This window comes from Hyaena hyaena, unplaced genomic scaffold, assembly GCF_003009895.1.
Source record: "Hyaena hyaena isolate Hyena2069 unplaced genomic scaffold, ASM300989v1 scaffold_235, whole genome shotgun sequence".
NCBI classification, from domain to species: Eukaryota; Metazoa; Chordata; class Mammalia; order Carnivora; family Hyaenidae; genus Hyaena; species Hyaena hyaena.
The window spans coordinates 1,532,689-1,546,278 of record NW_024080867.1 but is presented as its reverse complement, the minus strand read 5'-3'; the positions used below and the strand labels follow the sequence as shown (position 1 = coordinate 1,546,278).

The following is a 13,590-nucleotide window of genomic DNA, read 5'->3' as shown; positions in this document are numbered from 1 at the left end:
GGCCCCCGGCCCCTCCTCCCTCAGACCCAGGGGTCCAGGCCCCCAGCCCCTCCTCCCTCAGACCCAGGGGTCCAGACCCCAGCACCTCCTCCCTCAGACCCAGGGGTCCAGGCCCCTGGCCCCTCCTCCCTCAGACCCAGGGGTCCAGGGCCCCGGCCCCTCCTCCCTCAGACCCAGGAGTCCAGACCCCCCGCCCCTCTTCCTTCTGTCCTGAAGGTATTTTCTTGAAGGAAGGTACTGTTGCCCCAGACACATTTCCACAGTGCAAGGACATGCTGGATCCTTGTCATGGAGCTCTGATGGGTCACTCATCCCCACCAAGGCCTGGCTGACTCTCACAGTCCATGTCACTAAATCTGGGCTTTCAGGATCCGACTCCATGGAAACCTCATTGTCTACTTCTTCCATTTCCCTGGGCTCTGGGTGACACACTGGGGAAGTCGCTCATCCTTTCTGGACCTAAATACACACACACACACACACACACACACACACACACACACACACACACTTTCCTGCCAGCAGCCAGCAGCTACTTCTTGCGTCCTCCCTGAAGATGCCGTTGTCACAGCTCAGTGCCTTCAAGAAGCGGACCTCTCTGCAGCCTCCACCCGAATCTGTATCCGGGGGACCTATGTCTCCCATCTTTTTTGGCCTCACCTCTTGTTCTGTCCAGGATGGACGTGTTTTTTTTGCTTTCTGTTTGGTTGTTGGGTTTTTTTTTTTTCCATTTTTTTCATTTTGAAATCCCTTCTGCTCCCACATGGCAGGTGCTCTGCACCAGCTCCCTATGAGCACGGAGCACCTATGTCCCAGGTGTGTGGACCTTGGAGCCATCCATGCCGAGGGCCTAGGCTGTTTGGAAGACCTTGCATTCCCCTGAGCCAGGCTGTGAGTCGTGGGCCCTACGACACGTGCAGGTGGACATACCCCCTGCTGACGATGCTTCACCCCTGCAGGGCAGGGCCTGCGTGCCTCTGGCTCTGGTACCCAGAACAGAGCCAGAAACGGGGAGCTGCTCCCTCCATGGGAATCTGTCCCACATGCCTTCTAGACTTTAAAAAGTGGGCCCACCAAGCACAGCAGGGTGTCCTGGATTGGACCCAGGGACAGCATAAGGTTCTTGGCTGAGGCATCTGACTGATGGTTTCTTTGTTCGGACAAACGTGGGGTGCTTGGCTGAGGGAGATATCAACCTGGTGGGAGCGAGGGATGCCTGGCACTTCTCAGCACCATCTCTCAAGCTGTTCCAGAAATCTAAAGTTATTCCAAAATAAAGGTTTATTTAAAACAAATTAAGTGAGTCCACAGTGGTCATCTTGCTGTAAACCTGGGGAGTAGCTGTGATATTCCAGGCCCCCCCGCCCCTCCTCCCTCAGACCCTGGAGTTTCTGCCTACCCCCCCCAACTTTGAAGTCTGTGGACTCAGAACGGAGACCTCCCCTCCCCTCCCCTCCCCTCCCAGTTGCTCCACCACCTGCTTCCCCTCTGCCCCAAGTCTGAGATCATCTCTCACTGCATCGTTCTGGAATCTCGTTGTCTCATCCTTTCCCCAAACAGGACCCCAGTGTCTCATCCCCTGGACACCCCTCACCAAACACTTGTGTCTGACCTGTCAATGGGGCATTGATGGGGCAGCTGGGTGGGGTTAAGGCAGGGGCAAGCTGGAGAAATGATGTCATCCTCTACAGGGGCCTGAACTCCTGGGTCTGAGGGAGGAGGGGCCTGGGGGCCTGATCCTGGGTCTGAGGGAGGAGCGGCTGGGGGTCTGGACTCCTGGTCTGAGGGAGGAGGGGGCTGGGGTTCAGGACTCCTGGGTCTGAGGGAGGAGGGGCTGGGGGCCTGGACTCCTCGGTCTGAGGGAAGAGGGTCTGAGGGAGGAGGGGCCGGGGGTCTGGACTCCTCGGTCTGAGGGAAGAGGGTCTGAGGGAGGAGGGGCCAGGGGTCTGGACTCCTGGGTCTGAGGGAGGAGGGGCCGGGGGCCTGGACTCCTGGGTCTGAGGGAGAAGGGGCTGGGGGCCAGGACTCCTGGGTCTGAGGGAGGAGGGGCTGGGGTCTGGACTCCTGGGTCTGAGGGAGGAGGAGCTGGGGGCCTGGACTCCTGGTCTGAGGGAGGAGCGGCTGGGGGCCTGGACTCCTTGGTCTGAGGGAGGAGGGGCCGGGGGCCTGGACTCCCGGGTCTGAGGGAGGAGGGGCCGGGGGCCTGGACTCCCGGGTCTGAGGGAGGAGGGGCAGGGGGTCTGGACTCCCGGGTCTGAGGGAGGAGGGGCCGGGGGTCTGGACCCCTGGGTCTGAGGGAGGAGGGCCTGGGGGCCAGGACTCCTGGGTCTGAGGGAGGAGGGGCTGAGGGCCTGGACTCCTGGGTCTGAGGGAGGAGGGGCCGGGGGTCTGGACCCCTGGGTCTGAGGGAGGAGGGCCTGGGGGCCAGGACTCCTGGGTCTGAGGGAGGAGGGCCTGGGGGTCTGGACCCCTGGGTCTGAGGGAGGAGGACTGGGGGTCTGGACCCCTGGGTCTGAGGGAGGAGGGCCTGGGGGCCAGGACTCCTGGGTCTGCGGGAGGAGGGGCTGGGGGCCTGGACCCCTGGGTCTGAGGGAGGAGGTGCTGGGGGCCTGGGTCTGGGACACATTTCTGACCGCAGCCAGTTCTAGGAATCAACACACGATGTCGCTCTGGCCCCAGTGGGGTAGAAGGGGCGGGACAGGGGGCGGGGCTTACGACCCCCTAGGTGGGGGCGGGGTCTGCCCCTGGGCAGGCCTCTGCTGGCATGGGATCTGGCGCTGGGCACTGGCCACAGCAGGCAGCGAAGGGTCAGGCAAGCTTTGGAGAAGGTGAGGTTTGGAGGCCGGAGCGCAGGTCAGGAGGCGGCAAGGGTTAAGCAGCGTGAGGTGGGCAGCACCTGATAGTGAAGCCCAGGAGTTTGCCACAGACCTAGGTCCCCCACAGGGTCCGGGGCTGAACTCTGAGGCCATAGAGTGGTTGAGTGTTAGGGAAACAGAGTCTGGGAGTCAAAAGACGTGTGAGTTGTATAAGGTTCCAGGAGAGGGGTGGGCTGGTGGTCCAGACCCCTCGTCTGAGGGAGGAGGGGCCGGGGGTCAGGACTCCTGGGTCTGAGGGAGGAGGGGCTGGGGGGACTGGATTTCTGGGTCTGAGGGAGGAGGTGGGTGGTGGCCTGGACTCTTGGGTCTGAGGGCGGAGGGGCTGGGGGCCTGGACTCCTGTCTGAGGGAGGAGGGGTAAGATCAGAGTTGGACCCCCGGCATCTCAAGACTTGGGGCTTTCTCCCATCCAGGTCCCCGCGTCCCCAAGGCCCTGGCGTGTGCAGCCGCCCTCCCCAGCCCCTGGAGGCAGAGAGCACCTGTTTGCTCTTAGGAGAAAGAGGCTACTCATCCACCCCAGGGCCCAAGTCTGTTTGCTTTGGAAACAAGGTGGGGGTGTCTCGAATTATCTGGTTCATCTTTCACCCTTGGGCCATTGGGTGGCGCAGGGATGTGGGGGCGGGGGCAAGAGACATCTGTGACCTTAGGCTTGACCTCACCCCAACCAACAACTGGTCTCCCCATTCCTCAGATGCAGCTAATGAAGAGGGAGACTGAGTCACAGTGGGAAGTGCCATTGAGCCCCCAGGCCCTCCTCCCTCAGACCCAGGAGTCCTGGCCCTCAGGCCCTCCTCCCTCGGACCCAGGAGTCCAGGCCCCCAGCCCCTCCTCCCTCAGACCCAGGGGTCCAGGCCCCCAGCCCCCTCCTCCCTCGGACCCAGGAGTCCAGGCCCCCAGCCCCTCCTCCCTTGGGCCCTGGGTCACTGTCTTTGCTCTGCCCTGCAGAGATGCCCGGCAAACAGTCAGATGAGGAGCAGGTGGAGGCGGGGGCTGCGGAGAACTTGGCCGAGGAGGACCTAGGGGGCCTCACGGCAGAGGAGCTCCGCCAGGGCCAGGAGGCAGCCCTGGAGCTAGAGGACATGATGGCGCTAAGTGCCCAGACCCTGGTCCGAGCCGAGGTGGACGAGCTTTACCAGCAAGTGCGTCCCCTGGGCCAGGGCCGGTTCGGCCGGGTCCTGCTGGTCACCCATCGCCAGAAAGGTACCAGGGCCTGGAGGCAGATGCCGGAGGGGCAGTGGGTGGCGGAGTGGGCGAGGCAGAAGCTAGCTGAGGCTGGGGGGTCTGTAAACATGAATCGAGTGTCGCCTCTTCCCCTTCTGGGCTGTGTGTTCTTGGGAACTCCACTACCCTCTCTGAGCCTCAGCCTCCTCCTTCGGAAATGCGGCTGATGATTCCTTCTCTGAAAAGGCTGTGCTCTTCTCTGAGCATATGTCGATGGCTCTGGTTGAGAGAAAGGGGGGCAAGACAGAGCCCCTCCCGTCTGGCGCTCACACGTGGCCAGCTTAGCGGTCACCATGGGGATGATTCGGAGCCATGCTGTCTGCCACACACTTAGCAAGGCTAGTGCACAGTGGGTGTCGGGGCACACTGCCCCCACCCCCATGGGCGCCTTTCTGCCCACGTGCACACATCCCTCGTCCTTCCCTTGAAACAGGGACAGTATGGACGAAACTCAGGGTTGGTGTCAGTTCAGAACACGCCTTCCAAGGCCTCCCTGGGGGCTCTGCCCTGTCCTGGGCTGTTGGTGCTTGGAACCCAGAGATGAGTCTGCGTCAGGCCTCCTCCAAGCAGGAGCTCCCGGACGGATAGGGACAGAGGAAGTACCGGTGTGCTTAGGCGGCCCAAACAAAGCCCCACAGGCAAGGGCAGCTGGAAACACGGATTTGTTTGCTCACACCTCTGGAGAACGGAAGTCTGGGACCCCGGTGTGGGCAGCGGTCTCCGAGGCCTTGCTCCTTGGCTTGCACGCGGCCGTCTTCTCCCTGTGTCCTCACATGTGCGTGTCTGTGTCCAGTTTCCTCCTTATTTATAGGGACACCAGTCACAGTGGACTGTGACCTCAGTTCACCTCTTCCAAGACCCCATCTCCAGGTCCAGTTATGCTCTGTGAAACTGGGAGTGAGGACTCCGACGTAAGGATTCAGGGAGGGGGGTGCACGGTTCAGCCCGTAAGAGAGCGAGGCAGAGAGAAGGAGATGCAGACGGGGGTCGTCACAGATCTTGGAGGAACCAGCAATAACGGGGTGCAGGAGGACACTGCTTCATTCCACCGTCTGGGTGCCCGCCCCTGCCCTGGGAGGCATGGAGGAGTGGGGGCGTGAAGATGGGGACGCAGCGCCCCGAGGGCTCTCAGCACAGGGCGAGCGCAGCGGGACAGACACCATCCAAATAGAAGGTGGCACGTGCCACGATGGCGCGAATCCAGGGTACGTGCAGATGGTTAGAAAACGCCCATCCAGCTGGGGGTGGAGGCACAGCAGTCAGCGTTCTAGGTAAGGAGGTGCCCTCTCTCTGTCACGCACGGCCTCCTGGTGCGCGAGGTGGGGCCCCTAGGCTGCTGGGGAGTCAGGAAATGAAAGACACCAGGGTTCCTGCCTTCAGGGGACTTCCGTTCCAGGGAAGGGCTTGCACGGATGACGACTTCCTTCCGATTCCTCCTTGACTGGATCGATTCCCCAGTGCAGGGCATCTTTTCTCCTGCTGCCTTCGACGTGGCTTTTGTGCCTGGGTTTTGTTGGAACGAGGGGCCAGACGTGTTCTGAGTTCGGTCTCCAGGGCTCCCCGCCGTCTGCTCCGAGACAGCAGCGCAGAAACTCACGAACGCCTGCGCTATTGGGGTCGTTACTGTGGGCGGTGTTTTCGTGGCCGACTAGGGTGGGCAGGAGCTGGGAGACATGGCGATGGCATGTGGGGACGAGTCCGGGCCGAGGGGCCGGCAAGGCGACCCTGGGCTCTCGCACTCCTTGCACACCTGCCCCCAGGCACTACCCTGGCCCTGAAGGAACTGCCAAAGGCCTCCACGTCTCTCCGCGGCTTCCTGTACGAGTTCTGCGTCGGCCTCTCGCTGGGCACGCATTCGGCCATAGTAGCGGCCTACGGCATTGGCATCGAGTCCGCCAACTCCTACAGCTTCCTGACGGAGCCTGTCCTGTGCGGGGACCTCATCACCTTCATCCAGCCCAAGGTGGGTAGGTAGACCCCGAGCGGGCCTCCGAGGGCCCCTCAGGGGCTCAGGAGTCACTCACCACATTGGGCTTCACCGGGCCCCTCATGGGGGCTCTCTGGAGCAGGGAGAACCGACGGCGTGCCCCACCGGACTCACCCAGGCCTCACCGGGGTTCACTGAGCCTCACGGGGGTCACATTGGACTTTGCAGGGTCACACTAAGCCCCACGGGGCCCAGCCACATGCTAGGCCTCACCATGGCATCCCTGGGGCTGAGATGTCCCCCGGGGCTGGCAGGGCGGGCAGAGGCCCTGATGCCCCCCATCCCCCCCCTGGGGCTGGCAGGGTGGGCAGAGGCCCTGACGCTCCCCGTCCCCGCCCCCGGGGCTGACAGGGTGGGCAGAGGCCCTGACGCTCCCCGTCTCCGCCCCCCCCGGGCTGACAGGGTGGGCAGGGGCCCTGATGCCCCCCCCCGGGCTGGCAGGGTGGGCAGAGGCCCTGACGCTCCCTGTCCGCTCCCTGTCCCCCCCCCGGGCTGGCAGGGTGGGCAGAGGCCCTGACGCCCCCCCCCCGGGCTGGCAGGGTGGGCAGAGGCCCTGACGCCCCCCCCCCCGGGCTGGCGGGGTGGGCAGAGGCCCTGATGCCCCCCCCCGGGCTGGCGGGGTGGGCAGAGCCCTGACGTGGTCCCCCGCAGGTGGGCCTCCCGCAGCCGGCCGTGCAGCGCTGTGCGGCTCAGCTCGCCTCAGCCCTGGAGCACATCCACTCCCGCGGCCTGGTGTACCGGGACATCAAGCCCGAGAACGTGCTGGTGTGCGACCCTGCCTGCCGGCGGGTCAAGCTGACTGACTTCGGCCACACGCGGCCCCGCGGGACCCTGCTGCGCCTCACCGGGCCGCCCATCCCTTACACGGCCCCCGAGCTCTGCTGCCCCCCGCCCCTCCCTGAGGGCCTGCCCATCCAGCCTGCCCTGGACGCCTGGGCGCTGGGCGTCCTGCTCTTCTGCCTCCTCACCGGCTACTTCCCCTGGGACCAGCCGCTGGCCGAGGCCGACCCCTTCTACGACGACTTCCTCATCTGGCAGGCGTCGGGCCGGCCCCAGGACCGCCCTCAGCCCTGGTCTGGCCTGACGCCTGTGGCCGACAGTCTCCTGTGGGGGCTGCTCGACCCCCACCCCCGGAAGAGGAGCCCCGTGGGCTCCATCCGGGACTACCTGGGGCGTCCCTGGAGGCAGCGCGAGGGGGAGGCTGAGGAGGTGGCCGAGGGGGACGGACAGTGAGGGAGGCAGCCCGGGTCCACTTCCTGCAGAGACTCGAAGGGAGCCGGGCGGGCCCCACATCCTGAGGTCTCCTCCACCTTCACGGGGTGGCTTGTGGCTTCCCTCTCGCCTGTGTGCCCCTCTCGGCCTTCCTCTCCTCCCACGTGGGCATTGTGTGTCCCTCTCGTGGCCTGGGGACCTCCGTGTCACCGTCACCATCTTCCCCAGGGCTCTGGCAAATGCTGTTGCCTTTGCCTGCTGTCTTGTGGCTCATCCCCTCACCTCCCGCTCCTCAGTGAGGCCCCCCCCCGGGCATTCGCACCTCCTCGCTCCGCCCCCTTCCCTCTGTGACATACACGTGTGCCTGTGTCCCGCTGGGGGGCAGGGGTCCGGCCTGTCCTGGGGGGTCCCCCGCGTAACTGTCGCCATCCTGGCCCGTAGCAAGGGGCCAGGAAACGCCTGCTTAATAAACGAACCCACGCGGTTTGTGTCCTGTCTTCCTGCCCGTGTTTCTCTCCTCCCCGGCTGGGCTTCACTGACCCCCGCTGCCCTGTCCTCTGCTCGCCCGCACGCCAGGCTGTCGCCCTCTTGATAACATGTCCTCTCTTCTCTCACCCAAGCTCAGCTGGCACCTAGGTCTCCATGGGAAAGACGAGGGCAACGCACACGCTGGAGGGTGTTGTCAGGGAGAGGGAGGGGGGCAGGGACAGGAAGGGTGGCGGAGATCGGTCCCTCCGTGTGGCCATGCTGTGCACCAAGGCCGCTGCACGCGTGTCTGTCAGCGAGCCCGCTTCTGCACGGACCGGGGTGTGAGCAGAGCCGAGCGTCAGAGCCCGTGTGTGTCGTGGCGAGCCGCTGAGGGTGTGGCCGTGTCTCTGCGGGTGGTGTGATTGTGTGTTTTGTGTGTCTGAGCGTCTGAGCCTGTGTGTGAGGGACTGGGTGTCTGCGTGCGCCTTGCCCTGTGTGTGAGGACATCAGGCCCGTGTTTGTGTCAAGACCAGAGCGTGTGTGGTGTGTGGAGCAGGAGAAGAGTCACCCAGGCTCCGCTGCCAGTCACCAGCTGGGCCCCTCTCCCCCTCACACCTCCCCCCGCACCCCGGCCCCTTCTTGGCAGCTCCCCTGTTTGCAAACACTCTGTCTTCCTCTCCTCGCCCTCTTTGGCCACCAGCCCAGAGCAAGGCTACGACTCGGAGCCAGATCGTGTGTCACTCTCTCCCAAGCCCTCGCCACCCCCTCCAGTGCCCCTGCTGTGGCCTCAAGGTGCTACATGGGCAGGGGTTGGGGGGGCTGCTTCGGAGTGACCCCAAAGGCCCTTGAATCTAGGTTCAATTCAGACGATAGGGACACTGGCCCCTGTCCTAGGCAATCCGGGTGAGCTTCCTGGAGTAGGAGGCCACTGGAGAGAACAAGACAGGAGATGTGGATAAGTGTGGGGGGCGGGGGGGGAGGCATGATCAGGACCTCCTGCTGTCTTACCCGTGAAACTGAAATAGCCTGAGCCATCAGGCCAAGAATGTGTCCCAAAGAAACTGGAGGTGGCTGGGGCAGGGTGGAGGCAGGTAAGAGGCGAGTGGAGATAGGCAGGGGCAGGCAGGCCCCCCCAACCGGCATGGGGCATGGCAGCGGGTGTTAATTGGTGGCAGAAGCTGAGGATTAACTGGGAGGTGATAATCACCCAGTGGGGGGCCGCAGGGCAGGGCAGGGGAGGACCAAGACTCCCAGGAAAGGCCTGGAGGGGGCAGGGGCAGTGCTAATTAAGCATTAGCTGCTTATTGAGTATGATTAATATGAACCATAATACTTAACACTAATGAAGCCTTACTCCTCAAGCAACAGCCCCCCTCTGCCCCCAGACACATCTGCCCGCTCACTAGGACCCTCCCCACTTCACAGGTAGGGGCCCCAGGGGCAGCCAGGTCAGCCAAGGTAGCAGCTGAGCTCCCGCCACGGGGCAGGGGCAGGGCCAGGACTCAACCCAGACTGCGTCCTCAGGCTGTCCGGCTGCTGTCAGCGCCAGAAGGGTCCGGCACAGGGGGCTGCGGCTTGCGTGAGCATGACTCAGTGCGAGGGGTGCGTGTGGGTATGTGTGTGCGTGAGTGTGCATGGGGGCTTGTGAGAGTGTGCCTGCGGCTGGGAGGCAGACACCCTCCCTGGGAGGCATGGGCATTAAGGGTAGGGGTGAACAATGGGAGTTCACAGAAGCCTCCAGACCCACTGACACGTGTTGGTGAGGAGGTGGAGAAGCTGGGCCCCCGAGCCGTGCTGGGGGGACGTGACATGGCGCAGCCACTGTGGAAGCCGGTCTGGCAGTTCCTCAAAGCATCAAACACAAAATTACCATGTGGCCTGGCAATTCCGCTCCTAGCGTGTGCCCACGAGGAGTGAAAACATGCGTCCACACTGATATTCACAGCAATGTTACTCACAATAGACAAAAGGTGGAAACAACCAACATGTCCATCGACAGATGAGTGGATGAACGAAACGTGGTCCATCCGTACTCTGGAATATTACTCGGCCGTGAAAAAGGAACACAGGGAGCGCTGATCCATGCCACAGCATGCACGGACCTCACAAACACCATGGGAAGAGAGGGAAGCCAGGCGTGGGAGATGATCCACTGCAGGATTCCATCGCGGAAATGTCCAGAACAGGCAAATCCACAGAGGAGCAAAGACTGGTGGTTGCCGGTGGGGGGGGGGTTTGCTGGGGGGGCGATGGGAACTGGCTGCTAAGGGGCACAGCTTTTCTTCTTGGGGGTGGTGATGGTGGTGGACATGTTCTAAAATTAGATTTTTGTATGTGTTGCACAATTCTCTGAATATATTAAAAGCCAATGAATTGTACACAGAGAAAGGGTGAATTTTATGGCATGTAAATTTCATCTCCATGAGATGAAAAAAAAAGCCAACAAACAAAACACCACAAAACGGGCTTTTCCAAGGTTCTCATGCCTTGAATGGTTTTCTTTCCTTCTCAGGCCTCGAATCCCCATTAAAGAGAAAGGAAAAAGCCCTACCCTCTTGGTAATAGCTCTGAATTAACCACAAGCCAAGCCCTTAAATTCTGGACCCACTCCCTATTCCCCCTGCATTTTACAGAAAAGACCACTGAGGCCCGGAGAGGGAAGACCCTACTTTCCAAAGAGCCTGAATTCCAATCCGGCTCTGGCCTGATTCCAAAGTCTTTGTTCTTAAAACCCGTCTAGCACCTCTAAAGTGTCCCCTGGGCTGGGGAACCCCAAGCTTGTAAGCAGGGCCATGTGGGTGTCCAGTGCAAAGTGAAAGTGTGGAGTTTCTCGTTAAAAAAAAGACAAGTTTTTCCGTCCCCTCTCTCTCCCCCTCTGCATGGGGAGGCCGGCTGGTAGACCCTCACGGGGATGCAGCAGGAATCCAGCCACCAAGCCCATCAGGGGAGTGACTTGGCCTGAGCCCAAGCTTGCGCTGCACTGTCCCATCCACCTCACTTACAAAACACAAAATGAAAACCCATGAGGAAGGGTTACGGTAAACCCTTACGGCCGCACCCACCCTGCACCCTGCTTGCGTGGGGGACGGGGGGAGTGTGCCTTGGGCCAGAGCAGGGCCAGCAGGGAAGCCTCTAGAAACAAGCTCTTTGGCAGTAATCTTCTGCAGTTTGGTGCTAGTGCACAGATATGCAAATGGCCCGAGGCGTCCTTCTCACACTGGAAGCCTGCCAGCCATGAGTCACCTGCCTCCTTATTACAACCTGGATTCTGACCTGGCGGGTCTGAGGTGGTGCCGGTGAGCTCCACGCCGCCAGTGCACGCCTCCCACTTGCTGGTACAAGAGACTCAGCTCAAGAGTACTGATCCCGTATCCTGGCTAAACTCTTAACAGCACTGACCATTTGTCTGCTGGATTCCTTGGGGTTTCCTATGCGGACAGTCATTAGCGCCCACGGGAAAGGACAGATCTGTGTCTTCCCGTCTGCCCTCCGTGTGATTAAGGAAGTCCCCTCTGCTCCCACTCTGCCAAGAGAGTATGTGTGTACACCGTGAATGGGTGTTGAATTTTCTCAAATGCTTCCTGTATCAGTCGACCTTGCTAGACCTCTGCAGCTACTGTTCTGGGCCTGATGCAAGCTGGCGGGCACCGCGGAGGGCTCAGCTGTCCCGTGGGAGGTGGCCAGGTCAGGGCCAGCAGTAGGTGGGGGCTGCCATCCACCCTGGCCGTGGGCCCCGGGGCCAGATGTTTGGGCTTAGCAGCCTGGCCAAGCAGGGATAGAGTGACGGGATAATTAAGCACTCGCTTCTCTGGGGCTGCCAGAAGGCAGCAGAGGGTGGACAGACCTTGGGCCAGAGTCCCCTCCCCAACCTCGGCTCACTGACGGAGCAGCCTGGAGCCTAAAACCCCACGGGGCCCTCTGGGGGGGACCCAGAGTTGGGGTGCACCTGCTCCAATCTGCAAATGGGAAAGCAGACCTCTGGCTGCAAGTTGGTGTGCCGTCCTGTGAGCCTCTAACTACCTAGGAGGGAAGGGGAAGGTGAGCAGGGCCCCCCCCACCCCGCCTCTTCCTAGTTTGCTGGTCAGCAGTTCTGTAAGTCTGGGGCTTAATGAGACCCGGGGAATAGAATTCCCCGCGTGCTCCTTCGCCTGTTGACGGGGGCAGGCAGTCCATCTATCAGGACCCCCGGGCATTATCCCTCCCCACCCCCAACGAGTAACTGGACCCCGCTGGCCTTTGCAGGACGGCGGGGGCGCCAGCTCCATGACCTTCCAGCACCTCTGAGCCAGGCTCCCGACCGACCGGGGAGAGGAGGAGGAGGAGGGAGCGGTCTCCTGCATGAGGCCACAGGAGCTGGAATCAGAGCTGCGGGTCTTTCAAGATGGCCCCCACTTTACAAGCCGAGGCCCAGAGAGGGGAAGGGACCCACCCAAGGTCACTCAGAGAGGGGCCATCAGGAACCCCAGGGCAAGGTCAAAGCAGGGGAGTTTGCACTGCATTATTCTGGGTTTGAGTTCCTGCTCTGCTGTGTGGCCTTAAGCAAAGGGCTTGCCCTCTCTGAGCTTCAGTGTCCTTTTTGGAATGGGGATGGAGTTCCTCCTGCAAAGGGCTGTGGTGAGGATGGAATGGTCACACTGGGTCAGGCACACGGAAGTGCCTCAGGGAAGGGGTCCTGATCATCCTCGTTAACTGAGCACGATGTGCCGAGCTCTGTCCTAGCCCACACTACCCCCCTCACCTCACAACCACCACCACCCCAGAGGCAGGCACTGGTACTATCTCTGTGCACCAGTGAAGACACCGAGAAAGTTTCTGTTCAGAGAGAGGAAACAAAGCACCAGAGTCCCATGCCTGGAGGCAGTCTCAAGTCCCGGATGGTTGGCTTATGAGCGAGGACCCTGGGTCAGACAAGCCTGGGTCCCCGTCACGGCTCCAGTATGTGTTCCCTGAATGACTGGGGCCTCGGTGCCCTGATCTGTGAAAAAGGGGATACGCACAACAACAGCTATCCCAGAACGAGCACTTACCAAGAGCCCGGCTCTGTGTTATGCACACCTGTGTACACATTATCATTTAATCAGCACAACAACCCATAAGGTGCATACTTACTACCCTCCTTTCATAGCTGAAAACACTCACACCTAGAAGTGAAGTACTGGCTCCGCCTCACAGCCACAGGGACTGGAATTCAGGCATTCAGTCTCCAAAACTCACCCTTTCTCTGCTGGGCTGTGCTAACAGTACCCTCCTCAGCAGGTGTCCCTGAAGATAAAGTGACGTTAGGCACGTAAAGCCCTGAAAACAGAGCCTGACCCAGAGGAAGTACCCAACAAATATTAGTCATTTTTACTATTGTCATGCACCCATTCATTCAAAAGGTATTTGTGGAGTGTGCACCCTGCATCAGGCTCTAAGAGCCGGGCTTTCCTCTGTGAACCAAAGACTCCTGCCTTCATGGGGCTTCCTTCATCAGTGCCCACGGTGGCATCATTTCCATGGCCATCGTCTCCATCATCATCTTCATCACCACGATCATCACCATCACGCCCATGACCACCTTCATCATCGTCATCACCACCATGACCAGCGCCAACATTACCTCCATCACCATCGTCCTCGTCACCACTGTCACTATCATCATCGTTGCCATTATTAAGTTTACCATCACCATCACCACTACATACAGTCACTATAACCATCATGACCATCACCCGTCGTCACCAACATCCTCACCATAAAACCAGTGCCTTGCACGGTGCCTGTGGAATTCACAAATCAAGGTCAATCTTGTGATTCCATCTCTCTGAGGTTCCCCCAGGTCCCCACA

General features: G+C 61.1%; 1 protein-coding gene across 1 annotated transcript; it reads left to right on the top strand.

The window, feature by feature from the left end:
* Window positions 1-3,822: 3,822 nt before the first annotated feature.
* On the top strand, window positions 3,823-13,501 carry SBK2 (SH3 domain binding kinase family member 2). The gene is made up of 5 exons (XM_039244093.1): window positions 3,823-4,075; window positions 5,857-6,059; window positions 6,735-7,312; window positions 8,410-8,555; window positions 13,206-13,501. The coding sequence occupies exons 1-5, from the start codon at window positions 3,823-3,825 to the stop codon at window positions 13,499-13,501; spliced, it is 1,476 nt and encodes a 491-aa protein (XP_039100024.1).
* The last annotated feature ends 89 nt before the right edge of the window (window positions 13,502-13,590 follow it).

Coding starts and splice junctions, on each gene's coding strand:
- SBK2 (XM_039244093.1), top strand. CDS start 3,823: ATGCCCGGCAAACAGTCAGATGAGGAGCAGGTGGAGGCGGGGGCTGCG. Junction 6,060..6,734: donor TCACCTTCATCCAGCCCAAG/GTGGGTAGGTAG, acceptor GGTCCCCCGCAG/GTGGGCCTCCCGCAGCCGGC. Junction 8,556..13,205: donor GCCCCTGCTGTGGCCTCAAG/GTGCTACATGGG, acceptor TGTGAACCAAAG/ACTCCTGCCTTCATGGGGCT.